This window comes from Orcinus orca, chromosome X, assembly GCF_937001465.1.
Source record: "Orcinus orca chromosome X, mOrcOrc1.1, whole genome shotgun sequence".
Classification (NCBI taxonomy): Eukaryota; Metazoa; Chordata; class Mammalia; order Artiodactyla; family Delphinidae; genus Orcinus; species Orcinus orca.
The window spans coordinates 102921154-102949125 of NC_064580.1; the positions used below are offsets into that span (position 1 = coordinate 102921154).

Below are 27972 nucleotides of genomic sequence, written 5' to 3' on the forward strand. Positions count from 1 at the left end.
GTTAGACATGAATTGGTACCTCGCTGTGTTTTTCACTTGTATTTCCCTAATGACTAATGGTGTTGAGCACTTTTTATGTGCTCCTTTGTCTTTCATGTATCTTCTTTTGTGGAATGTTTGTTCAAGTCTTTTGCCCATTTTTAGAAATTGCATTATTTTTTTTGTTGACTTAGGGGAGTTCTTTCTATATTCTGGATATAAGTCCATTGTCAAATATATTTGCTGCAGATTTATTTACCAGTCTTTGTTTATTTATTTTCTTAATTGAGTCTTTTATTGAGCAGAAAGTTTTGGTTTTGATGAAGTTCAATTTACCGTTTTTTTGATCGTTTGTTTTTGTGTTGTGTGTTTGGTCTGAGAAATCTTTGCTTACCTCAAGACTGAAGATACTGCCTTGTATTTTCTTCTATAAACTTTGTTTCTGAGTTCTATGTTTAGGCTGATAATCTATCTAGAATTCATTTTTGAGCATGGAATGAGATAGAGGTCAAGGTTCATTTTTTTCTTTTTTTCTTAAATTAATTAATTTATTTTTGGCTGTGTTGGGTCTTTGTTGCTGCGCGAGGGCTTTCTCTAGGTTGCAGCGAGCGGGGGCTACTCTTCGTTGGAGTGTGCAGGCTTCTCACTGCGGTGGCTTCTCTTGTTGCGGAGCATGGGCTCTAGGCACGTGGGCTTCAGTAGTTGTGGCACACGGGCTCAGTAGTTGTGGCTTGTGGGCTCTAGAGCACAGGCTCAGTAGTTGTGGCACACGGGCTTAGTTGCTCCGCGGCATGTGGGATCTTCCCGGACCAGGGATCGAACCCGTGTCCCCTGCATTGGCTGGCGGATTCTTAACCACTGAGCCACCAGGGAAGTCCCAAGGTTCATTTTTTTCTAAACAGTTATTTTACATGGTCCACACCATTTGGGGAAAAATAAAACTTTTACCCCCACTGAATTGCTTTGGCGCCTTAGTCAAATTTCAGTTCTTTATATGTCTGTGGTCTGTTTCTAGACTCTGTTTTGTTCCACTGATCTATTTGTCCATCTTGATAACAATATCACACTGTCTTGATTACTATAACTTTATAAGTCTTGGAATCGGGTAGTGTTAGCCCTCCAACTGTATTCTTTTTCAAAGTCATTTTGGCTCTTCTGTATCCTTTGAATTTCCATGCAGAATTTCGAATCATTTTTTCTATTTCCTCAAAATAGCCTGCTGGAAGCTTTGTAGAGATTTTGTGACATTTATATATCACTATATGGAGAATGGAGAGCTTAACAATACTGAGTCTTTCAGTCAGGTCTTATTTAGTTTGTCTTTAATTTCTCCCAGCAATATTTTGTGATTTTTCAGGGTAGAAGTCTTTTCCTGGGTATATATTGTTAGATAATGGATGTTCTGATGCTACTGGAAGTAGTATTGCTTGATTTTTTGATCTTAGTTTTCAATTTGTTGTTGCTAGTATATAGAAATACAGTGATTTTGTGTGTTGATCTTATAATCTGTAACCTTGCTAAATCTGCTTATTAGTTTTAGTAGTTTGTATATTCCTTAGGGTTTTCTACATACACAATCATGTCATCTGCACAGAAAGGCAGTTTTACATTTGCAAATCTCTGTGCTCTCGCTCTCTCTCTCTCTCTGTCTCTGTCTCTGTCTCTGTCTCTGTCTCTGTCTCTGTCTCGCCTTATTACACTGGCTAGGACCTTCAGCATAATGTTGAATAGAAGTGGTAAGAGCAGACATTCTTGACTTGTTCCCAAATTTAGGAGAAGAGTGTTCAGCCTATAGGTTTTTGGGTTTTAGTAGATGCTCTTTATCAGATTGAGAAAGGTCTCTTCTATTCCCTGTTTCCTGGGAATTCTTTTCTAACATCATGAAGGGGTGTTGAGTTTTTTCAAATGCTTTTTCTGCATCTATTGCTTGAGATCACATTTTTCTCTTTTGTTCCGTTTACATGGTCCATTCTGTTTACACTGGATTTATTCCTAATTGTAAACCAACTTTACATCCCTGGGACAAACATTACTAGTTTGTAATAGATTTTTAACTCCCCCAAAGTTCCTCCTTCCCACTGTTGATAGAAATTTTAATTTGGCTATTAAATGTTAATATATAGATTATTTTTTCAAATAGCAGCGTTTAATGAACATCTACTATGTACTGCCGCCATACTAGTGACTGAAGAAACCAATATAATACATTGTCCCTACTCTTGAAGAGTCACAGCCTATTTGGAAAGTCAGATACATAGATAACAGACAAGTATAGTGATAAATGTCCACCCAATGAATTATCAGAGTAAGAAAAAAAGGTGTCTTGTGTCTTGCTACTCTTTGTTAATCAGGAGAAGAATCCTGGCAGAGGTGATACCTAAGCTTTCTTAAAGGGTTAACTAAGTGAAAGGGATTAAAGGACAAGAGGGTACAGAATGGACAAAGGCACAAAGTTAAGGCAACACCATGGTGCTTCAGAGGAACTACCAGTAGCTCATCGTCGTTTAAGCATCAAGTACCAGGCTGAGCATGATGCATGATGATATTATAAAAGTATCAGCCAGATCACCGCAAGCCTTGTGTGCCAAATGAAAGAGCTTGTCCTTAGTTCTGCGAATGATGGGAGCCATCATGAGATTTTAAGAAGGGAAGAAGGATGTGGTCTGGTTTGCATTTTAATCAGAACCCTATGGCACATTTGTGGAGGATAGATTTGAAAGTGCCAAGGCTGGAAGATCAGTTAGAAAACAATAATGAGGTCTTGACCCTTAGCAATGAGAGCAGAAATGGAGAAGAAGGGTCAGACTTGAGAAATATTTAGGAAGTAAAACTGGCAGAACTTGGTGATGGACTGGTTAGAGGATAAGTAAAGAAAGAGAGTGTATTAGTTTCCTAGGGTTGCCATAACAAGGTACAGAAACTGGATGGTTTAAAACAACAGAATTTTATTGTCTCACAGTTCTAGAGTCCAGAAGTCTGAAATCAAGGTGTCAGCAGGGCCATGTTCCCTCTGAGACTCTGGGTAGAAGCCTTCCTTGCCTCTTCCTAGCTTCTGGCGGTAGCTGTCGATCTTTGGCGTTCCCTGGCTCGTGGCTCCGTTACTCCAGTCTCTGCCTCTGTAGTCACATGGTGTTCTCCCTGCATATCTCTGTCATATTGGAGTAAGGGCTCACCCTACTCCAGTATGACTTCACCTCCACTAATCATATCTGCAATGACCCTATTTCCAAATAAGGTCACATTCTGAGGTACTGGGAGTTAGGGCTTCAACTTATCTTTCTGAGGAGCACAGTTCAACCCATAACAAAGGAGTAAAGTCAAAAATCCCCTTAGTTTTCTAGCTAAGAGTTTATAGGGTGTGACCCCTGGCTAGGTAGGAAACACAAGTGAAAGAGCTAGTTTAGGAAGAAGAGGAATTCAAAATTGTCTAGAGGACATACAGGAAGAGCCGTTTTAGCAGTCAGTTTTATAGGTCTGAAGTTCATCTCTTTAAGATAGAAACAAACTGTTAAGATTTACGGATAGCATGAGTAATTGGCTTCATCTTTTTATTGTTGAGAACATGACACGATGGTTGTTTTATAGCGGCTGTTATTATAGCAAGGTCAGAGATCTCTATCTTGAGGTGGTATTATACTGTCCTTCCCACTCATTTTAGAACCAACAGTGAGGAAGGAAGCACTGTTGACCAAAATCACATCATTTTAATAAACACCTTTGTCACTGATGCAACAGCTTGAAAACTGCCAAATTATCTTAAGACTCTATTAATTGTGTTTAAATATAATTTCAATATAAAGGAAAAATAATGGACATTTATAGACTTAGTGGACATTTATAGACTGTTAGACATTTAAACATCCTCAGTTTGGAACAATGTATCCCCTTTTAAAAATACTTCTTCTCAATGTGTTACCATTTGTAAGTACAGTTAACATCTTTATTATGTGATAAACAAAGTAAACAGTAGTTTACTATTGTCAATATTAATTTCATACTTTTAAGAATGGTTTCCATTTCAGATACTTCAAGTATGTGATTTAGAAAAATATAGTCACACAACTATACTCCTTCTGTGCATTTCATTAACTTTAGTACATTCTATTCTCTCTTAACTTGAAATGGTTCAAAATATATTTGCCCAGAGCTCTAAAACTATCTCAAATTCCTGATTGCATTTTTCTCTCAATGCAGGAAGTTTTGCTGGAGTTGCTAGAACAATGTGTGGATGGCTTATGGAAAGCAGAACGTTATGAAGTAATTTCTGAAATTTCCAAGTTGATCATTCCAATTTATGAGAAACGTCGAGAATTCGAGGTAGGTAATTTAAACATTTGCATCATTGGCCTATATGTTTTATTTTGGTCTTAAGTTACTATCCTTAAAAAATGCTAGGAGGCCCTAAAATTACAATCCTACCTCATATTCACATAAATTTTCCAAATGAAATTAAGGACCAAACATTTGATATAAATTGAAATTTACATTATACCAGTGGTTCGCAAAACATTTTTATCTAGCAATCTCTCCTCCTCCACTCATGGCAGAAAACAATCAACGTTGTCTTCACTAAACCTTCACTAAAAAAAGCTATTGGATTTCCATGTAGCCCAGGAAGAGTGATAGGCATGATTCTATTCTTTGCAATTTGACGGTGAGACTAAAGGTGCTGGCAGATGACAGTAGGGGAGATAATAGTAATAGTAATAGTAATAACCCTATTGTGAGGAGTTTTTCCAATTTAGTCTGCCAGATAAAGCTGTTGATAAAGGGTAGTTAATAAAGAATAGTAGTATAATGAGCAGCTGTTGCCACCAGCACTGAACAGGATTTTTTTTTTTTTTTTTTGCGGTACGCGGGCCTCTCACTGTTGTGGCCTCTCCCGTTGCGGAGCACATGCTCCGCACGCACAGGCTCAGCAGCCATGGCTCACGGGCCCAGCTGCTCCGCGGCATGCGGGATCTTCCCGGACCGGGGCACGAACCCGCGTCCCCTGCATCGGCAGGCGGACTCTCAACCACTGCGCCACCAGGGAAGCCCAGGAATTTTTTATATTCAAGTCTCTAAGTCCATATCATAATTTTATACCCTTACTATGCTGGGAAGGGATGATTTAGGATTCAAGCCATTTTTTTTTTTGAAGCAAAGCAGTTTATCCTTAAATATAGCAAGTAGTCTTTCATTGTTGAAGAAGTTTCCAAGAGAGAAAACATACATTTAATATCATCTGTGTAGTGTTCTAATCTCTGTTCCAAACTGGCTCTGATCAAACTCACCTTTTCTTCCTAGGTTCTGGGTCTTTCTCTCTTTGCCGTGCTTTTGGTGTGTATGGGGCATGCCTGAAAAATCATAGCGGAGTTCAAGTGATTGTATTAAAAAGCAAGAGTTAAATAATTAAATCTAAGTCATACAGATGACAAAGAATAGCCTATGAGACACGACAAGAATTGGCATTGAGCTTTCTTTCAAAGCATTACATCCTAAGAACCTTTGTAAACGTTTCAAAATACCCACTCTCTTACTCTTAGGTTGAAGATCAGGTTATTAGAAACCCAGGGAACATTTTGCTACTCAATTGACTAATAGGGAAAAAAGAAAAATAGATCTTCCCTACACATTAAAGGAAGCAACATGTTCTATAGGGGAACTACTCCTATTCCCTTGTAGGGGTGCAAGGGTCTGTATAGATCCCTTAGTGTTCTGCATGACATGAAGTAATTTTTCAGTGTATCTTTATGGGATGGGCTGAAAAGTGTCAGAGGTGGCAGCCATAAAGGTAAGGAAAACTTCCCTCAAATTGAGCTCAACTGCAGAAAATAATATAGGAAGAATTTTAGACAAAGAATGTCTGCTTCTGTGGTCCCCTTTGTTTACTGAAGTGAAATTCACTAACATACAATTGACCATATTCTGGTGTGCAATTCAGTGGCATTTAGTGCGTTCTTAACGTTACGCTCTCACCACCTCTCTCTAGTTTCAAAACATTTTTATCACCGCAGAAAAAGACTCCATATCCTTTAGTAATCACTCTCCACCCTATGCCCCACCCTCTGGAAACCACTAACCTGCCTTCCGTCTATGGATTTGCCTAATCTGGATGTGTCATAAAAAAAATTAATACAACATGTGACCTTTTGTTTCTGGCTTCTTTCACTTAGCATAATATTTAGAGATTCATCCAGGTTGTAGCACGTATCAGAACTTCATTCCTTTTTATGGCTGAATGATATTTCATGGTATGGATATACCACAATTTGTTTATCCATTTGGGTTGTTTCCACATTTTGGCTATCATGAATAGTGCTGTTGTAAACAGTTATGTATAAGTTTCTGTATGGGTATGTTTTCTTTTTTTATATCTAAATTTATTTTATTTATTTATTTTTTGGCTGCATTGGCTCTTTGTTGCTGCACGCGGGCTTTCTCTAGTTGCGGCGAGCGGGGGCTACTCTTTGTTGCGGTGCGCGGGCTACTCACTGCGGTGGCTTCTCTTGTTGTGGAACATGGGCTCCATGCCTGCGGGCTTCAGTAGTTGTGGCACGTGGGCTCAGTAGTTGTGGCTCGCGGGCTCTAGAGCGCAGGCTCAGTAGTTGTGGCACAGGGGCTTAGTTGCTCCGCGGCATGTGGGATCTTCCCGGACCAGGGCACGAACCCGTGTCCTCTGCATTGGCAGGTGGATTCTTAACCACTACGCCACCAGGGAAGCCCTGGGTGTGTTTTCATTTATCTTGGATATATACCTAAGAGGGGAATTGCGGGGTCATAGGGTAACTCCATTTATAACTTTTGAGTAACCACCAGATTGTTTTCCCTTTTACACTCCCACCAGCAGGGTACACATTCCACATCCTGATCAACACTTATTTTTGGTTTCTTATTACAGCCATCCTAGTGGCTGTGAAGTGGGGTCACATTGTGGTTTTGATTTGTATTTCCTAATGACCAGTGATTTTGAACATCTTTTCATGTCCTTGTTGGCCGTTTATATATATTCTTTGGAGAAATGTCTATTCAAGTCCTTTGCTCACTTTTAAATTAGGTTTTTGTCTTTTTGTTGTTGAATTGTGAGAGTTCTTTATATTTTCTGGATATGAAAACTTATCTGTGGTTTACAAATATTTTCTCCTGTTCTGTAGGTTGTCTTTTCACATTCTTGATAATGTTCTTAGCACAGCGTGCTCCCTTTTTCTGGATGTGTAGAAGAATATATTCTTTGAAAATGTCTGTGAACTTGTATAAAAGGAGTCCACACTCAGGCTTATACTATTATTTTTCTGTCTGCATTTTATTTTCTTCTCCAAAATTGTTCGCATGGATTGTTTATTCTCATCTCTCCACCTAAGAGCTCAAGCAAAGCATTTTGCTCATCTTTCAGTTAAAATAATTCAGACATAAGAAAACAGTAGTCAATAACACAGTATTTTTAAATTATACACTACCATTGAGATACGAATGAAATGAAACATGATATTTAGAAATACAGTGTTATTTGACCATTTTAAGCTCTACCCTATGACCTAAAGTTGTTAAGGAGTTTTGTCTAATAATGACCATGGGGGAGGGGAGTGTGAATGACCCCACCAAAACCGTTTTGCAAAGGAAATAGTGTTGCTTTTTTTTCTTCCTGTGCATTTATCTTAGACATTTACTAACTAACCAAAAGACAAAGCTGTTTCGTTTATTCTCATTTTTCAGAAACTTACTCAAGTTTATAGAACTCTTCATGGAGCTTACACAAAAATTTTGGAGGTTATGCACACAAAGAAAAGACTTTTAGGCACTTTCTTCAGAGTTGCCTTTTATGGCCAAGTAAGTATACTTTAGTTCATAAAGTTGTTTTCCTTTTTAAACATTCACCTTTGAATGATTACTGTAGCTGCAGTTATTGGTTCTAGGATTCTGTCTAGATAGAGCACCTGTCACAACAGCAGGAAGCCTCGTTTGTAAGTGTAAAGTTCACTTTGGTTCCCATATCTAAATCCACTAGGTCAGAGAACAACATATAAGATTTGAATGTTTCCTTCAGTTTCATTTTTTGTTAAGCTTCTTAAATGTATATTTAATATCTAGCACTGAAAGATTTGCAATAAAAATCAGGTAAGTATGCAGGCGATGAAAAAATCGAGTGTGGAAATCTTCAGGCCAATAATATGCTCATATGACTGTGAGTTTGAAAATTCTCATTTATTTCAGTTAAAATATATGCATGTGGCTTTTAGTACTATTATTTAAAATCTATTTCAAATACATTATTGCTAATTATTTAGTAGATTTTCTCTAAGTGCTTTGTTTGCTCATATTATTTATAAATTGTCATATGTTTAACTTTATAATAGTCTTTTTTTGAAGAAGAGGATGGGAAGGAGTACATCTATAAAGAGCCAAAGCTCACCGGCCTCTCGGAGATTTCCCTGAGACTTGTTAAACTTTATGGTGAAAAATTTGGTACAGAGAATGTCAAAATAATTCAGGATTCAGACAAGGTAACATATTTATTGGTTCCAGGTGTGGTACGTTGCTTCTGACTTTTTCCTTTTTTAGCTAGTGGAGGAGAGGCATGGGAAATAGAGCCTTTCCAGATCGTGAAAGAAAGGACAGGGGCTTTGGAATCAGAAAGAAGGATTCAAATCTCCATTCTCTGCCACTTGCTAGCTGTGTGACCATGGGGAAGTTACTTAACCTCTGTGTGCCTCGTTCTCATTAGTAAAATGAAGTTAATAATAGTGCCTTCCTCATGGAGTTGTTGTACGGATTAAATGAGTTAATATATGGAAAGTGATTAGAGTTCCTGGTATGTAAAAAAGCATTCACTAATAATAATAGAAGCTGGCACGCTCAGTAAAGTTTAGCTATTATTGTGAATGCTGTTGGGCATCATGATTGTCGATTTCATGCTTTATGATTAAAATCATCTTAGGACACACATTTTACTCTAAGATATCCTTAGTTCACTAGTTACATTCGCAGTGATGTAGGTTTAGGAGAGATGCCTTGGGCCTTGATCTAAAGATTATCCATCCCACTAGCCCTGCCAAGGCACGGATGAGAAAGGTTCCAGCAAGAGAGGCTCTTTCCTAGAAGTGCATAGTTCCCTATAGACAGAATCGCGGGAAGGCACAATAGGAATGCCTGACTGTCCTTAGTTACCATGGGTATGTACAGGATGAGAGCTGACTTTTCAGGTAGGAAGGACCTATACAGTGCAGGATCTGTAGACCCCAGAAACATTTACTGCGTGACTATGACGTGCATGGTGCTACGCAAAGCACTCGATAGCTAACAGGCAGCATTGCCGGAGTGAAAAGCCCGTGGCAATAGTAAAGACACTTCAGTTTCTACTATGAAAATGATCTCTTCTCTTTGTAAACTTACCTATATCTCATGGAGATGATTTTATCTTACACATATGCCTTCGACATTTAAAAACAGACGTGCTGATAGGTTCAAAATTCATGAATATTTGGCAGAACCTCTCTACTTCTGATCCGTTTCACTATTTTGTGTTGTTTTATTGAATTAAGGCAACAGAAAATTTTATCTCCTTATAGCCAGAAAGTTTTAGGCTTGCTGCCATACTACTGATACAATAAATGGAAAGTTAATAGAAAGCCAGGCTTGCAGAATAACATGCGGTTTCCTACTTTCTTCTGCCTCCGAAAACCTGGCCAACAAGCACTAATGACAAACCACCATCAGGCAGCTGGACTCCTGACAGTATTTTTATGCACAATATTTTAGTCATTCTTCATAGGCAACAGATATAATAAGCAGTTGCTACTTTTAAAATCCTTATTTCTTTCTTAATGTGTGAAATTGAAAATTAAAAACACTCTTTTACTTGCCAAAGAACAAAATCTGCTTAAGGGCACAAACAATGTGAAAAACAGTTGGGCAGTATTTTCGAGTATTTTAAATGTATCTTTCCTTGGACCCAATAATTTCACATTTAACATTTTATCTTGTAGCTAGATATACACACATAAAGATGTATGTTTAAAGGTGTTTATTGCTGCAAAGTTTATATAACAAAAACCTGGAAACAATCTAATATCCCCATGGTTAAGGAAGTGGTACTACCCCCATATAATGGATATAGTATCCTAAGCATTAAAAAACTGATGAGTATTGATATACCTATCAAGATATATTATTGAGAGAAAAAAGGTGAGGCACAGAACATTATGGATAGGATGATTACATTTGTGAAAATTGATATTCACATATACTCACTTGTTTATGCTTAGGAAATTTCTGGAATGATACATACAAAATTGTTAACCATGGTTATCCCTGAGGAGAGAGACTAGAGTCTTATGTGGGAAGAAAGACTTTTTTTTACTTTTCATATATACCCTCATGTACTGTTTGAATGTTTACCATATACATAGTTTATTTTATAAGGTCAAAATCAGTCTTGACCTCTCTTTTATTTTCCTTCTATGTCTTGTCTTAGCCAGATAATTAACCTCACCTGAGTTTCTCTGGAGAAATCTAGCTTTTTAATGGGAAAGAAAAGAAAGGATTTCTAGATTTAGGCTTTTAGATTTTTATGTAATAACAAGTAGAATGGGTTTGGAGAAGTTTTAAAAGTTGCTAAGAAACTTTCCCTTGTCTATGGTCCTGTATATGTGGAGGGAAAAAAAAAAGGATGTAGGGACTGTTTCTTGGGAGGTTTTTGTTGTTTTTTTGGTTTGTTTCAATTTTTCCTAAGCTAAACACAAAAAGGCCTGACTATGATAAATTGCAAGGATATTGACAGCGCCACCAACACCCAAGGCACAAGTCAAATTTAGTTGGGAGAACACTGAAAGAAGAGGGCCCTGGGAATCAGCTGGAGTTAATGGAGACACTGCAGCATAGCTTCTTAACATGGAATTTAGACTCTTTATGAAATGGTCTGTAACTATTATAATTTTATATCTCTGAGATAGAACCATTCTCCTTTCCTGTGGTCCCCTTCCTCCATAGAATAGGCTTAGTGCGATCAAGAGTACCCACTCTTACAATGTCAAATACTGCTTGTGGATGTACGAATTGTCATCTTTTCTGTAGGGTAGTTGGGTAGTATGTATCAAAATTCCCAAAACCATGTAAATCTTTTAACTAAGCAACTTCTCATCTAAAAATTTTTCCTAAGGAATAAATCAGAAGCAAATATACACAGTTTTAAATACAAGGATGTTCATTGGAGCATTATTTATAATAGCAAAATGTTGGAAAACAACCTGAGTCTATTAATGAGGGACTGATCTAATAAATCATGTTTATCCATATCCATCCATTAAAAGTCATGCCAATGACTATAATATAGAACTGTGATAACTATCTTTTTTATTGTGGTAAAATACACATAACATTTATATGTTAACCATTTTTAAGTGTACGATTCAGTGGTGCTTCCAACACCATGTTGGGTAGAAGTGGTGAAATGGGCATCCTTGCCTTGTTCCTCATCTTAGAGGAAAAGCTTTCAGCCTTTCACCATTGAATGTGATGTTTGCTGTAGGTTTTTCACAGTGGCCCTTGATCAGATTGTAGACATTTCCTTCTATTCCTACTTTATTGAGTGTTTTTATTATGAAAGCGTGTTGAATTTTGTCAAATGCTTTTTCTGCGTCGATTGAGATGATCATGTGGTTTTTTTTCCCCCTTCATTCTGTTAATGCAGTGTATCAATATTACATTGATCAATTTTCATATGTTGAATCATCCTTGCATTCCAGGAATAAATCCCACTTGGTCATCATGTACAGTCCTTTTAATATGCTGCTAAATTCAGTTTGCTAGTATTCTTTTGAGAGCTTTTGCATCAGTGTTCATAAGGGATATTGGTCTGTAGTCTTCTTGTGCTGTCTTTGTCTGGCTTTGGTAATCAGAGTATTGCTGACCTCATAGAATAAGTTAGGGAGTGTTTCTCTTCACTGTTTTGGAAAATTTTGAGAACACTTGGTGTTAGTTCTCCTTTAAATATTTGAGAGACTTCACCAGTGAAGATACCAAGTCCAGAGCTTCTCTCTGTCAGGAGATTTTTTATTACTGATTGAGTTTCCTTACTAAAGATCTGTTCAGATTTCCCTATTTCTTCATGCTTTAGTCTTGGTAGGCTTTGTGTTTCTAGGAATTTGTTCATTTCACATTTCATCTAGGTTTTCTAATTTGTTGGCATATACTCGCTCATAGTAGTCTCTTATAATCCTTTTTATTTCTGTAGGATTGGTAGTAATGTCCTCATTTTCATTTCTGATTTTAGTAATTTGAGTGTTCTCTCTTTTTTTCTGTTCTATTTCGTTAAAGGGTTGTCAATCTTGTTGATCTTTTCAAAGAGCCAACTTTTGGTTTCATCGATTTTCTGTGTTATTTTTCTATTCTCTATTTCATTTATCTGTGCTCTAGTCTTTATTATTTCCTTCCTTCTGCTAGCTTTGAGTTTAGTTGTTCTTCTCTTTCTAGTTCCTTAAGTTGTAAAATTAGGTTGTTGATTTGAGACCTTTCCTGTTTTTTAATGTGAAATGTTAGAGCTATAAATTCCCCCTCCCACCCCGTAGCACTGCTTTTGCTGTGTCCCATAAGTTTGGGTATGTGGTGATTTCATTTTCATTAATACCTAAGTATTTTCTAATTTCCCTTGTGATTTCTTCTTCGATCCATTGATTTCTTCAAAGAATATGTTGTTTAATTTCCACCAATTTGTGAAGTTTCCAATTTTACTTCTGTTACTGAGTTCTAACTTCATCCCATTGTGTTCAGAGAAGATACTTTGTATGATATCTGTCTTTATAAACCTATCGAGACTTATTTGTGCCTTAACATATAGTCTATCCTGGAAAATGTCCCATGTGCACTTGAGAAGAATGTGTATTCTGTTGTTGGGTAGAGTTTTCTATATATGTCCGTTAGGTCTAGGTAGATCATTGTGTTATTCAAGTCATCTATTTCCTTACTTACCTTCTGCATGGGTGTTCTATCCAGTAATAAGAGTGAGCTATTAACGTCTCCAACTATTATTGCAGAACTATTTATTATTTCTCCCTTCAGGTCTATCGATTTTTGCGTCATATATTTTGATGATCTGTTATTAGGTGCGTAGATGTTTATAATTGTTTTATCTTCTTGCTGTATTGAACCTTTTATCAATATATAACGTCCTCCTTTGTCTCTTGTAACCTTTTTAAATTTAAAGTCTATTTTTTCCAATATTAGTATCTTTACCCCTGCTCTCTTTTGATTACTATTTGGATGGGATATCTTTTTCCATTCTTTCACATTCAGCCTTTGTGTGTCTTTGGAGCTAAAGTGAGTCTCTTATAGACAGCATATAGTTGGATCATGTTTGGTTTTTTTTATTCCATTCTCCCAATCTCTGTCTTTTGTTTACAGAAGTTAACCCATTTATATTTAAATTAATTACTAATTATTAAGGAGGGACTTTACTGCTGTCATTCTGCTCTGTTTTCTATGTGTCTCATAGCTTTTTTGTCTCTCATTTCCTGCATTACTATCTTCTTTTGTGTTCAGTTGATTTTTTTGGCAGTGGTTTTTGTTTTAGTTTTTAAATCACATCCTCTCTCTCTTTCTAAATTTTATTTATTTTTGGCTGCGTTGGGTCTTCATTGCTGTACACGGGCTTTTCTCTAGTTGCGGTGTGCGGGCTTTTCCTTGCAGTGGCTTCTCTTGTTGCGGAGCATGGGCTCTAGGCACACGGGCTTCAGTAGTTGCAGCACACGGGCTTAGTATTTGTGGCATGTGGGCTGTAGGGCACACAGGCTTCAGTAGTTGTGGCACGCAGGCCGTAGAGTGCAGGCTCAGTAGTTGTGGTGCACAGGCTTAGTTGCTCCACAGCATGTGGGATCTTCTTGGACCAGGGCTCGAAGCCGTGTTCCCTGCATTGGCAGGTGGATTCTTAACCACCGCGCAACCAGGGAAGTCGTCCCTCTCCCTCACTTTTAAGGACAGTTTTGCCAGATACAGGATTCTTGGTTGATAGATTTTTTTTTCCTTTGGCACTTTGAATATCAGTCCACTGCCTTCTGGCCTCCAAAGTTTCTGATGAGAAATCTGATAATCTTATTGAGGATCCCTTGTGTGTGACAAGTCGTTCATCTCTTGCTTCTTTCAAAATTCTCTTTGGCTTTTGACATTCTGATTTTAATATGTCTCAGTGTGGGTCTCTTTGAGTTACCCTTCTTGGAGTTTGTTGAGCTTCCTGTCTTTCATCAGATTTGGGAAGTTTTCACCCATTATTTCTTCAGATAGTCTCTCTGTCCTTTTCTCTGTCTTTTCTCCTTCAAGGACTCCCACAATGGGTATGTCCGTCTGCTGGATGATGTTCCACAGGTTCCTTAAGGCTCTGTCGCTCTTCTTCAGTTTTTTTTTCCTTTGTGTTACTCTGATTGATAATTTCCATTGTCCTATCTTCAAGTTTACTGACTATTACTTCTGCCTGCTGAAATTTGCCTTTGAATCCCTCTGGTGAATTTTCATTTCAGTTATTATGTTTTTCAGCTCTGAAAAAAATTTTTGGTTTCTTTTTAGATTTTCTACCTCTTTATTGATATTGACATTTTGTTCATACATCATTTTCTTGACTTTTTCCATAACTTCCTTTAGTTCTTTTAGCATGAAGACTGTTGTTTTAAAGTCTTTTTCTAGGAGATCTGCTGCCAGGTCTTTTTCAGGGACAGTTTCTATTGGTTTATTTTTCTCGTTTGAATGGGCCATACTCTCCTGTTTCTTTGTATGCCTTGTGATTCTTTTTTTGTTGAAAACTGGACATTTGAATTTAATAACATGATCACTCTGGAAATCAGATTCTCTCTCTGTCCCAGAGTTTGCTGGTTTTTGGTTTTGTTTTTAATGGTTGTAAGCTGTCTCTGTGCCAGGGATAAGCCTGAGGTGTAAACCTGGGGACTTATCAGGTCTTTCCTTAGCCTGTGCCTTCCCCTGAGCATGTGCAGTGACTTTCTAGTTTCCTTCATATATGCAGTTGCTTTGGAACGCCCTAGTCTCCAGTGTCTGGCTCCCAAGAGGGGAAAGAGAGGAAAATGAAGGGAGGAGGGGGAGAAAAGGTACCGGTCCTTTAAATACCCTGGAAGTCACTTCAGCCAGAGGGGGAGAGCCTTGCAACAATGGGAAGAGGTGCTACAGTAATGGCCTGCAGCCTCTTTGACTGCCCCCCTGTGATCAGAAGCAGCAATCAGATCCCCAGTATTTGGAAGACAGGGTCCTTCTTGTTCATCCTGACTCCCGCAAGCTGTCCAAGAACATGTGCACCGCTGCCTGCCATGGTACTTGAGGGGTGAGGTGCAGATAGCGGCCATTGTGCCAAGAGCTAAAATAGACTAAAATCAAAATTAAGGTAATTTCCTGTCCAGGTCCTCCCCTGGAAGTTGCAAGTCTTCAATAGACTCCAGAGTTCCAAAATACTTACATCAGATAGATTCTGCCAGTGTAACTGTTGTCCCTGTAGGAAGATAGATTTCTGGTGCTCTGCCATCTTCTCTGAATCCTCTCTGTAATATATATTTTATAGAGGTGGAATTCAGATGTGCAGTTAAGCCACTTTAATATATTTTTAGGAAATCAGATTATAAAACAATGTTCAGCATGATCTCAGGTTCGTAAATACATGTGCATAGAAAAGAGATTGGAAGGAAATATATGAAAATGTGAATAATGGTCATTGCTGAGTGGTAGCATTACAGTTTCTATCTTCTGCCTACGTTTCTGTAATCTCCAAATAGGTTTCTGTAACTTCTTAATAATCAGAAGGAAACAATCCTTGAAAAAAGAGCGAAGACCTCTTCCAGGTGTGTATTCAACTCACAGTGTATTCAGCGACAGTGGTCCTCAGTTGATTTCAGAGGAGTTAGTAGCTTACCTGTACCCCTTTCCCTATATATTGAATAAAAAACAAAACTTTCTTACCTTACAGGTAAATGTCAAAGAGCTTGATCCCAAATATGCTCATATCCAAGTCACTTATGTGAAGCCCTACTTTGATGACAAAGAACTCACAGAAAGAAAAACTGAGTTTGAAAGAAACCATAATATCAACAGATTTGTTTTTGAGGCTCCTTATACATTATCAGGCAAAAAGCAAGGCTGTATAGAAGAACAGTGCAAACGCCGTACAATCTTGACTAGTAAGTGGGACTTGGCATAACTTCTTTGTTTGACATGGTCAGTTTTTGATGCACACAAGCAGCAGCTGGTCAGCAGGAAAATGTAACTGAAATTTTAATCATTCATTGTTCTGCTGTTCAGTCACTAGCTTGCACAAACATGGCTACGTTATAAACCATTGGTTTCCCGTATGTAATTCATGATTGCTCTGAGTCATCTCATAAAGAGAATTTCTCCCTCAATCCTGAAGTAATAAGGCGCCTATCTGGTCCCTAAGGTATTTTCCAGACAAAGCATGGGGAGAATTGAGCACAATAGATTTTTTTCTTTAATTTGCCTGTTTGATTTACTATCTTAAAAACTCATTTGTTCAACCTTAACATTTAATAGCTTCAAACTCGTTTCCATATGTGAAGAAGAGGATCCCTATAAACTATGAACAGCAGATTAATTTAAAGCCAATTGATGTTGCTACTGATGAAATAAAAGATAAAACTGCAGAGCTGCAGAAGCTTTGCTCTTCTGCTGACGTGGACATGATTCAGCTCCAACTTAAATTGCAGGGCTGTGTTTCAGTGCAGGTATGTTGGTTGCTAAACATGTATTAAATGTTTCTTGACGTTCCTCTTGCTTTCATAAGGGCAAAGAGCAAGCATTAATTGTAATTGTCTGTTATACTCTTACTGAGTGCAAAACCTGTACATTTTTGATTAAGTTAATAAAGAAATTATGTTCAATTTCCATAAATTTTGTGTTATGTCAGAGAACTTTAACATAAATCCCTCTGACTATAGCCAAGCCCTATATTTACATAGCAGAAATCATTAACTAACTTATTAGAATATTACCTTTGCAGATGATTTGCTTTAGTTAATCTTTTTCAAATAAATTTATAGTAAGAATAGTAAATATGTTTCTCAGATGTGGATTTTTAACATACTGGTTTTCTTTAAAAAGAGAATTGTAAAAATTACGTTTTGGTTGTATTCTAACAGCTCTCTCATTTTTCTCCTTTTGTAATTTAGGTAAATGCAGGGCCGTTAGCATATGCAAGGGCTTTCTTAAATGACAGTCAAGCTAGCAAGTATCCACCTAAGAAAGTAAATGAGTTGAAAGACATGTTTAGGTAAGTGCTTTGTAGTTTTCAGATTATTCCTCTATTCTTTTACTCCATTTTCTTCTTAAAAGAAACCAAAATATTCACCAAATAATGTCCCTCCAAAAAAGGGCATTCTCTGTTCTCTTTCACAACATTTAAGTGACCTTCTAATGGTACTTTAAGTAGTAAGGAAATGTGTGATTTCTTTCTTGCTGCAGAACTTTAACAATGTCCTAGTGACCCAAGACATTAAATATGACAAGTTACTGTATTGCTTTGGAGATTGTGACACAAACACAAGCCTACATTCATTACGTGATGTCCTCCTTTGCCCGACTGACCTTATGTTACAGCTTTTCAGACCATTTAGGGTAGGAAGGGCTAGATAAGCTTGCTTCTATCCATGTCCTTAGTTCCACTTGGATTCTTCCAGTCTAGGGCATGTGATGTCTTGTCTGGACTGAGCATCCCTCTAAGCTAGGGCATGTCTGAATGCTCTTGCGTTGGAAAAAAAATCTGTTTCATATAGAAAAAGAGTTTACATTCAGAATAAGAGAGACAGCTGAGTAAATAGGCTAAGGAGAAAGATGATAGCTTATCCGCTCATTTGCTTCAGACTTATAACATTTACTTTTCCTGTCTCTGTTATCAGCTGTTTCAGGTTACAGAGTAACCAGTAGTCATTCATTCAATAATTATTAATGCCTGGCATGTATGAAAAGATTCTACTAGTTGCTATGACAGGGATACAAAACAAGTGGGCAGTGAGGTACTTTGTCCCCTGAGACTTACCTTTTAATTATGGACATTAAACATAAACACATGAAATCATGGAAAAATGCTTTTATGATAACTCATCAGCTCTCTGTCCCAACTCTTACCAGCCCAGGGCAGATACTTCATGCCTATAGCACCCAGCACTGTACTGGGTGCATAGTTAGTACCAAAAAAATATTTTTGAATGAATGACATTATCTACAGATGTAAACTAATGTTAGCACAACTTGAGCTGATAGCATATCAAGTAAATGACTGAGCAAGTAGGCTTCCTAGAGGGTATATGTTTTGAGCTGGATTTTGAAGGAGGTAAGAAAGCAGAAGAGAAAGATGGAAGAGAAAGAAAAAGATATTTCAGACTTAGGAGATGGCATTAGCAAAAGCACAGTGAAAATACAGGATTCTAATCTTCCTTGTAGGCAAGCCATGGTTAAAGTAAATATTAAATTGTCGGTGAGACTTTCCAGGAATAAACAACAAAAACTTTATCTTTGGGGGCTTCCCTGGTGGCGCAGTGGTTGGGAGTCCGCCTGCCGATGCAGGGGACGCGGGTTCGTGCCCCGGTCCGGGAGGATCCCACATGCCGCGGAGCGGCTGGGCCCGTGAGCCATGGCTGCCGAGCCTGGGCGTCCGGAGCCTGTGCTCCGCAGCGGGAGAGGCCGCAGCAGTGAGAGGCCTGCGTACTGCAAAAAAAAAAAAACAAAAAAAACTTTATCTTTGATCTTCATCCACAGGAAGTTCATCCAAGCATGCAGCATTGCACTGGAACTAAACGAGCGGCTAATTAAAGAGGATCAGATCGAGTACCATGAAGGGCTAAAGTCAAATTTCAGAGACATGGTAAAAGAATTGTCTGACATTATTCACGAGCAGGCAAGTATTAGGGTGGTTGAAAACGAAAACGTGATCCGGGGTCCGTAAAGAGTTACTTAACAAATCTATTAGTTTGAAATGTGTTACCTTGAAATTAGTATGTTATTTTAGAATTTGCTCATATCTTCTTTAATCATTTAAATGATGTAATACAAATGAAATTGGAAGCAATTACTGACAGTTGCTTTAGCAGGTGCTTCAGATAATAAATCATTTGGTTCTTTGTGCCACAGAGCCATTAGAAGCGAGTAGCTGAGCGAGTCTGAGTTGATCTACTATGAACATGGATAAGAATCTCTCAAGAAGGGTCCTAGAGAAGTGAAATGATCGGCTCAGTAGCCAAATCCCTAAATGAATACTCCTGTCTTAGCTGTAAGAAACTAGATACAGGTGGCCCTCCCTGTCTGCAGGTTACACATTCACGGATTCAACCAACTGCAGATCGAAAATATTTGAAAAACAAAATTCCAGAAAGTTCCAAAAAGCAGAACTTGAATTTGCTGCACATAGGCAACTATTTACGTAGCATTTACCTTGTATTAGGTATTATAAACAATCTAAAGATGATTTAAGGTATCGGGGAGGGTGTGCATAGGTTATATGCAAATACTGCGCCGTTGTATGTAAGGGGCTTGAGCGTCCTCAGATTTTAATATCTGTGCAGGGGGCAGTGGTCCTGGCACTAATCCTCCAAGGTTACCAAGGGACAACTATACCATCATTTAGGTGAGATCCTGAGTGAGTTCCAAAATTCAGGAATCGTCTTAATACTCATACAGCCAGTTCTCTTTTCATAAAACCTAGCATTTTAATTTATGACTGAGTGTTAATGACAATTGCAGCTAACTTAGTAGAACACAATCTGAAAAATACAGAGGCAAAGATCTGCTCACCACTTACAGCCAAATTATGTCATGATTAAGTAGTTATGACTTTCATATCCCTACTTACCTAAAACCAGAGTACTCCTGAATTGTCCTGGTAAATGTCATTCCTACATTGGGGTCCTGAAATCTGTGTTTACAACCACTCTAGACGTGGACTGTCACTCAAGTATTTTAATATCTTCAACACAGTTGTAAAAGTCACAGCATGATGGTCTGGTCCCTCAGTGCGTGAGCCTGTTAAGCTTATCATAAAGTCTCCTTAATTTCCTTACTAAGGAAAACAGCCAATAAGATAAATGTTTGCTTCAGAAACTCTTCAGACTCTCAATTTTTTTAAGAAACTAAGGCTCCTTAAAAGAAACAAGGATAACTACAACCCTTTAGAGAACCCGTTCTTAACACTGGTCCCAGAAAGGAGAACCTCATCTGTCCTGGTATCTGCATTTCATTGATTGCTTGGCACTCCCCTGTGTGAGACCATCACTCAAAGGGTGTACTTACAAATGGACTTACAAATAGTGGTTAGTTCCCAAAGAACTGCAGTGTAATGATGGGTGAAAGAAGAGATGTTTCGAGGAAAACAAAAGCTAGTTGACTCCAGGCTCTACCTCTCTGAATTTAGCATGTGTGCTTTCTCTTAGAAAGGACTAGGGGAAATTTAGTTACCATTAGCCCAAGGTTGCACTGAGTGACCAGGAGTCTAATTTTCTAACCATGGTCATCTTCTCAGTATGGAGAAGCCAGTCAGCCAGACGTTCATCGTCCCATCTGTTCAATGAGACGAGTCACCCCAGTCTCCTACTCTCCCGTTCTCATGGCTGGGAATTTTGTTGGCCTGAGGAGTCTGGAATCAGTGATCTGTTTCTTCTTTTCGCCATCTTTACTTCCGTTAGCCCACTTAGGAGTGAGTGCAAACTGTTCCAAGGCATACCTTTGCTGCTCAGTTTTCAGAGGCCCATTTTGGCCTCCTTCCCAAAGCAGCCAGGTGATCAGGGCTAGGAAGATAGGGAATCATTCCACTTCCTTTATTGTCTGTATCTCAAGCTCAGCCCCTGAGTACAGTGGGTACTTCACCATCACTGTTCTGGGGTATACTTGAATCAAATAAGACCACATAATTTATTCCTAGAATCTGTCCAGTTTATGGGGTTTTGTTCTCCATAGTCCATAGGAAAAAAACAGCAAAAACTCCTCCTTCACAAAAGATATAAAACAATTACATCATTTTAAGCCAATGTGTATTATATTACAGTTATGTAATTTGCATGCAACCGTATGACCTAGCATTGAGCTCTAATTTATTCAACTTGCAAGCAAATCGTTCAATTCACTGCTATTACTGTGATCAAGATATTTAGAGTAGTAGTTTTATAAAGTTATTTTTTCCTGTGTTTAAAAAGAAAAAGTTCAACTGAGTAAATTTTAAAGATCTTGGCTTTATTCGGTGATTCATGAGTCGGGCAGCATCCCATCTAGCAGACAGAAAGGAGCTCCGAAGAGTTTTACAAAATGGAAGACTTTTACAGGTAGAACGAGGCAGGGCAAGTTACTCTAGAAAAGAGCTGATTCTTTCAGGCAAGGTCATCTTCCTACGGGGCACAGCAAGGGTCTGTCAGGTGGAGTACCTCACCAGTGCCAACCAGGTAATTCCAGACTGAAAGTAATGCACATACTTTCTTGACTGCTTAAGATTACCTGCCTAGAAAAGGCTGAAACTGCAATTAGGTTAGGTATTAAGTCTCAGGTGACGTGGGCTTAGCGCAAGTGACTCCATTTTGGGCCTCTCATCTCTTTTTTAACACCGTCAAGTGTGGATTTTACAAACCTGCTGTCTTATTTCCCACCTGTCTCTCTCATTTAATTTCCATGAACCACGGCTATTTTGTTTAGTTCTAGGGACCAGTATTTTAGACCTTTGATATTATATATTGATAGCGAACCAAGAAAAATCTTAGTTTCTATTGGTTTATATTTATGCACGCTGTACTGTCATAACGCCTCATATTCAGGTGTGCCTTACTTTGGGCAAATGTTGACTTTATAGTGAATTTTTGTAAGTCAGTATTTCCTATTAGATTCTCATATAAAAGAGAGCCTTTTTTTAGTCATACACTTTGAGACATATTATTTCCCAAAGGAGAACATAATAATACAAAATAAGATAAAATATAGCTGTGCATTGCAAATTATCTATGAGCTCCATAAATGATTACTTGACAAAAAGATACGGCCTGGATATCCTTGGCCCTTTTCAATGTAATCTGTTACACTATACTAAAATATAAAGTCCTTTTAAAAACTTCTTCAAGCTTTTGACTTTTTAAAAGGGATGTATATCACCTTAAAACTATTAATTGCAGGTCTTAATTAGATAGAGTTGGTGGTGGCCATTGTAGTTCTGTTTGGTCTGTTTTGTTCATGATGAATGCTCTATTTTCTCGTCACATCTGACAGTTGTGGATAATCAATCATCTCTTAAACCTCTCCTGTGCTTTCAGATTAGTGTCATGAGTTACGATTTTTGTAAGTGGAAATTTCTCTATTACGGACTTTATATAAGACATGATTTGTAGCAACACAAATGATATGACGCGTTGCTGCCACTGTAAACTAATTTGCAGGCTTAATACTGAAGTTTCAGAGCTAACTTGAGAACCCAGTATTGAAAGCTTGAGACCTAAATTGGGACAGTATAGTAAAGAGGTTGGATGTGATGTGTACGCTATTCTTTTCTTCTATCTAATCCACGCATGAGATCTCTGTTGCTTTTGAGCACACAAAATAGTTAATTTGGGGGACTTCCGTGGCGGTCCAGGGGTTAAGACTTCACCTTCCAACGCAGGGGGTGCGGGTTTGATCCCTGGTCGGGGAGCTAAGATCCCACATGCCTCGCGGCCAAGAAAACAAAACATAAAACAGAAGCAACACTGTAACAAATTCAATGGAGACTTTAAAAATGGTCCATATCAAAAAAAAATCTTTTAAAAAAGTGGATAATTTTTAAAACATCTATACTAATATGTATGTTTATATGTTTATGGGATATAAAATTTATACTTATGAAGTTTATTTCCAAGAAAAGTCTTCTGTATTAATTAGCTTATATAATTATAGTATGTATTTAGAAATGTTCACTTATTTTCTCTTCACTTAATATTATTTCCCAAGTCTCCAGGGAAGGAGCATGGGTATCTGCATGTTTGAAAAGTCCCACAGTGATCCTGAGAACCACTCTTAGAAGATGATCTATAAACTTGTATCCAAGAGTCCATTGTTTAGGGCTCTTGTTATGACCATCGGTTAAAAAAATTGTTTTAAAGATTGTATTACCTCTCGCTTTCTGTTGAATTTTGCATTTTACAGCCTTCTGTGTTTCTTAATGAGTAACCAGATCTTTTCTGCTTTTTTGATATGCTGCCTTTGTAATACAGCTTTGAAGACTTGAGTCGGTAATGTTTTTCTTTGCTCTTTCTGCTTTATGTCATTTTAAATAGCTAAGTGTCAGTGATAAATTGAAACATGCCTGCGATTTCATATACACATACTTCTTGGGCAGCGGCTACTTTACCTCATGATAAACATGCAGATTTCTTTCGTTTCAGATCTTACAAGAAGACACAATGCATTCTCCCTGGATGAGCAACACATTACATGTATTTTGTGCGATTAGTGGCACGTCGAGTGACAGAGGTTATGGTTCCCCAAGATACGCTGCTGAGATATGAGGACATGCAGATGTAAAGTGATAACAAGAACGAACCTTCTCAGGAATATTTTGAGCTGTGCAAATGTTAAAATTTAAAGATTTGATATACATGGAGTGTTTTCTTCCTGACACCAAAATTTTCATGCTTTCAAACAGGGTGCTTACATATTTGTAAATATTTAAGCAACTTGAAAGTGCCTGGAAAATTGCACCACTGTGCTTGGTTTGTACTTTTTTAGGTAAATCTATATACTGAGAAGTAGAGCTCAAAAACGTTAATTCGATTTGCTCAACTGTTGCTTAAAATAATAATGGTACTGTGTAAAATTGTATAATGGAACACAATAAAAGGTAAAACTTATTTGTAATTAGAAGTGAAGGAAATAATACTTTGAACTTAGCATTTTTCTTGGCAGGAAGCTAAATTTATTATCATACTAATCCTTGGAGGAAAAAAATTGATAAAATTTCCATAAAACATGGATACTTCCAATTGGGGAGATGATTTGAAATCTTGCCTACCAGTGGTCAAGACTGGGCTAAGGGAAGCAAAAGCACTATTTAAAAAGGAAAATTTCACACAGAAAGGATATATATAGAAATACCAGGGTTACCGATCCTTCAAGTTTTGATCCAGTGATGCTAGGTACTCCAGTTGGTCTCTCTGACATACAAGACAAGGGATTCCTTTGTGGCATAGGTTTGCCTAGCAAGCAACGTTCGTTGCCAGAGCTTCATCAGCTGAGGCTATCTATAGAGCTAAACAAAACATCTCTGAGATTTGCAGTCAGTGCAACTCCAAAGCTTTAGCAGCAGATTCTGAGGGTAGGGATTTTGTAATGATCATTTACAATGATCATCAGTTTACAAGTTTAACAAGCATTTCGATAGAACTTGATGGTTGCAGCGTTTCTTGGGTGGGTATACGTAAGCACCACAGATTTAGCAACTGCTAGCTAGGGATTACATCTCTAACTATGAAGAAGCCTCAGACTACCTAAATAATTCAGGAGAAACCAAGATGCGAAGAACTTTTTTAGCTTGAATTATCCATATAATTTTGGCTGCCTTTCATGTAAACTTTAAGTCCTAGACTTATTTTTCTTATGTAGTTTAGCTTATTTTACAGACCAAAAAGAAAAGGGAAAACAGACACTGAAATATATAAATGGGTCGCATGGAGCCTTGGCTTTTTAAATGCTTTGTGATCGAGTAAACCTTAGAGATTATGCGCCTGGCTTGGCCATTTTTCTTTACATGTCATTTTTAAGCTTTCAGGGGAGCATGAAATTATTTATGAAATGTTAATTTTGTATTTAATAGGGGATTCAGAAATTTCAGAGGCAGTTTGTAATTCCTTAATATCTTGGGGTAACTGGAGAGTTAGTTTCACCTTTAAAGTGATTATATTTGGCATGTATATGTAAAGAACCGTCACCTAGAGAGAGTGCTGCCTTCTGAGAATGAGGCATCTTGGGGAAACTTCAGTGCTCTTTTGTCAATAACTAGTCCCTATCATGTCCCCCAGCAAAGTATTGTGCCCTGTGGATAATTTTTTAAAGTACAACAAATGACCCCTGCCCTCAAGGAACTTGCAATCTAGTTGAGGAGGCAAGATAGACACAAAATTAAATAAAACAAGAATTAACAATATAAGACAAGAAAAGTTGTATATGAACATTGACAAATGAAGGACATTGCCCATAGCTCATATCACATTCAAGGAATGAGAGGCCACTGTGAGTTGTAATGTTCAGGGATGGTTTCATGGGCAAAGTAAGCCTTGAACAGGCTTTCAAAGGTGAGAGGGTGTTCTAGGCAGGAGGAACATCATAAGCAAAGGTGCAAAAAGAATTTGCAGAAGTTCAGGGGATGATGAGACCAGTTTTGTTCAGGGGAGTAGTGGAAAGAAAGTTCAGACCTAGATTTTGGAAGGCCTTGAATACCAGGCTAATAGTATTTGGACTTTAGTCAGTAAATATGAGGGAGCCAGTCCAGGTTTTTGAACAGAGAGACTACTTGATTAAATGTTATTTTTAGTTATGAGTCCATAAACCCATAGATGTGAACAAGAATGGAGAAGAAAGGACAAGTACAAGAGGTACTCCGTGGAAAGACTGGACATGACTTATTGATGGCTAAGGAGAAAAGAGGAAAAGTTAAAGAGAATTTTGTGTTCTGTGGCCGGTGAGTTCTCCGGGTCATAGCACAATTTCACTAGATTTTTTTTCACCAACTTTCAGACTGAGGTCAGAAAGCTATATACAGAGAACAAGGTGGGCTAGACTAGAGAAAGCCAGCAAAATGTGTTTTGAAACACTGCATATATTAGGTGTTACTGTTTATATAGTTTAATGATTTCATGAAGTGATTTGGCCTCTACAGATTAATTCACATCAAAGAGTACGTTTCTGCTCTACTGATTATTTTTGCAGTTAAGCTTGAGTCCAATTTCCCCTGGAAGCTCTTGTTTCGATAGTCTTTGACCATATTGTAAAATGTGAATAAAGTCACCATTAGTAGTGTTAGTTTATCACTACAGTGATAACCCGTAGAGAAAGTAAGCAATTCCATGTAGGTTTTCCAAGTAACCAGTGCACCAATGGCATCCTGTCTCTAGATGGGATTGTTATTGTTACCATGTGATTTGACTGCTTATAATAAATACTGTCAACGTCTTTTTAGAAATGAAACAAAGAGCAGCAGTGGTAGCAACAGCCTTGGAACCTTGACCAACGTATCATAGAACTAGAGATGACTCACTGGTTAATTAACAAACTAAATAGGTCAGCATAATAAAAACCCAAGCCTTTGATTATAAATACTGGTTTATCTGAAATGCAGAACCTGAGCAATGTATTGGAATAATAGGAAATTTCCAAACTCTTGAAAATATTAATAATCAGACACATATCTCAGGCTTGTGATCCACAAAATGGTGGGCTACCTTCAGTCTTGTTCTAACAGTATATACTACTTCAGCTATCAAAACACAGGGGGGAAAAAAAAACCACAGGGGAAAGGAGTAGAGTAAAAGGGGTGGGGAGTGTGGGTTTGTGTAGCAAGGCTATTCCCCTGTCCTGGGATTTGGCCTGTAAGAGTGCTTTGTTCATCTGGTTCCGGTTACAATAATGCTTTTTTTCTAGTCCCAAACCACGTAATGGTTACTTGAAGAAAAGTGTATATGTATGTTTATCCAACTCCTGATTGAACTTGTGACTAAATCCTTCAAAGATTTTGCCTCTGTGTATGGCATCTTAAAACTTTTTCCAACATGCTTTTTTCTCTTCTGTTTTCCTCTTTATTGAGCTGTGGTTCACACACCGTACAATTCACCCATTTGAAATGCACAATTCAAGGGTTTTTAATATATTCAGAGTTGTGCAACCATCACCACAATTAATTTTAGAAATTTTCATCACTCCAAAAAGAAACCGCATACACATTAGCAGTCACTCCCCATTGCCCACCAACCAGCCCCCAGCCCCTGACAATCAGTAATCAACTTTCTGTATCTATAGATCTGTATTCTGGACATTTCATATAAATAGAATCACACAATATGTGGCCTTCTGTGGAACTGGCTTCTTTCATTTAGCATAATATTCTCAAGGCTCATCCATGTTGTAGCATGTATCAGAATTTCACTCCTTTTTAATGGCTGAATAATATTCCTTTTGTATAGATACACCACATTTAATCTGTTCATCAGTTGATGGACATTTGGGTTATTTTCGCTTTGGGGCTATTATTGATAATGTTGCTATGAACACTCACGTACAAGTTTTTGTGTGGATATGTTTTCATTTGTCTTGGGCATATACCTAGGAGTTGAATTACTGGGTCATATGGTAACTCTACGTTTAGCCTTTTGAAGGACTGCCAGACTGTTTCCCGCAGCAGCTGCACCACTTTACAGTGCCGGCAGCAGTAAATAAGGATTCCAATTTCTCAGTATTCTCAGCAACACTTGTTATTATCTGCCTCTTTGATTATCACCTTCCTGGTGGGTGTGAAGTGGTATCTCATTGGGGTTTTTGTTTGCATTTCCCAAATGGCTAATGAAGTTGATCATTCTTTCATGTGTTTGTTGACTGTTTTTATGTTCTTTGGAGATAAATCTATTCAGATTCTTTACCCATTTTTAAACATTGGTTTGTCTTTTTATTGTTGAGTTGCAAGAGTTCTTTATATGTTCTAGATGCAAGTTCCTTATCAGATATATGATTTCCATATATTTCTGTGGGTTGCCTTTTCACTTTTGTAATGGTGTCCTTTGAAACAAAAGTTTTTAATTTTGATGAAGTCCAATTTATCTATGTTTTCTTTTGTCGCTCGTGCTTTGATATTGTACCTAAGAAGACATTGCCTAATCCAAGGTCGTGGAGATTTATACCTACATTTTCTTCAAGTTTGGGAGTTTTAACTCTTACTTTTAGGTCTTTGATCCATTTCAAGCTGGGTTTTGTATATGGTGTGAGATAGGGGTTCAAATTCATTCTTTTGCATGTGGCTATCCAATTGTCTTC

The 27972-nt window shown here is 37.8% G+C and overlaps 1 protein-coding gene across 4 annotated transcripts in view; it reads left to right on the forward strand.

The window, feature by feature from the left end:
- Positions 1 to 27592, forward strand: part of DOCK11 (dedicator of cytokinesis 11) — a 194327-nt gene extending 166735 nt beyond the window's left edge. For all 4 annotated transcript variants that reach the window (XM_049704674.1, XM_049704675.1, XM_049704672.1 and 1 more), the window contains 8 exons: positions 4174 to 4296; positions 7675 to 7788; positions 8316 to 8462; positions 15911 to 16121; positions 16492 to 16682; positions 17127 to 17227; positions 18712 to 18850; positions 23340 to 27592. In XM_049704674.1, coding sequence (XP_049560631.1) covers positions 4174 to 4296; positions 7675 to 7788; positions 8316 to 8462; positions 15911 to 16121; positions 16492 to 16682; positions 17127 to 17227; positions 18712 to 18850; positions 23340 to 23462 — 1149 coding nt within the window. In that variant the 3' untranslated portion in view covers positions 23463 to 27592. The remainder of the gene's footprint in view (positions 1 to 4173; positions 4297 to 7674; positions 7789 to 8315; positions 8463 to 15910; positions 16122 to 16491; positions 16683 to 17126; positions 17228 to 18711; positions 18851 to 23339) is intronic.
- Positions 27593 to 27972: the final 380 nt, after the last annotated feature.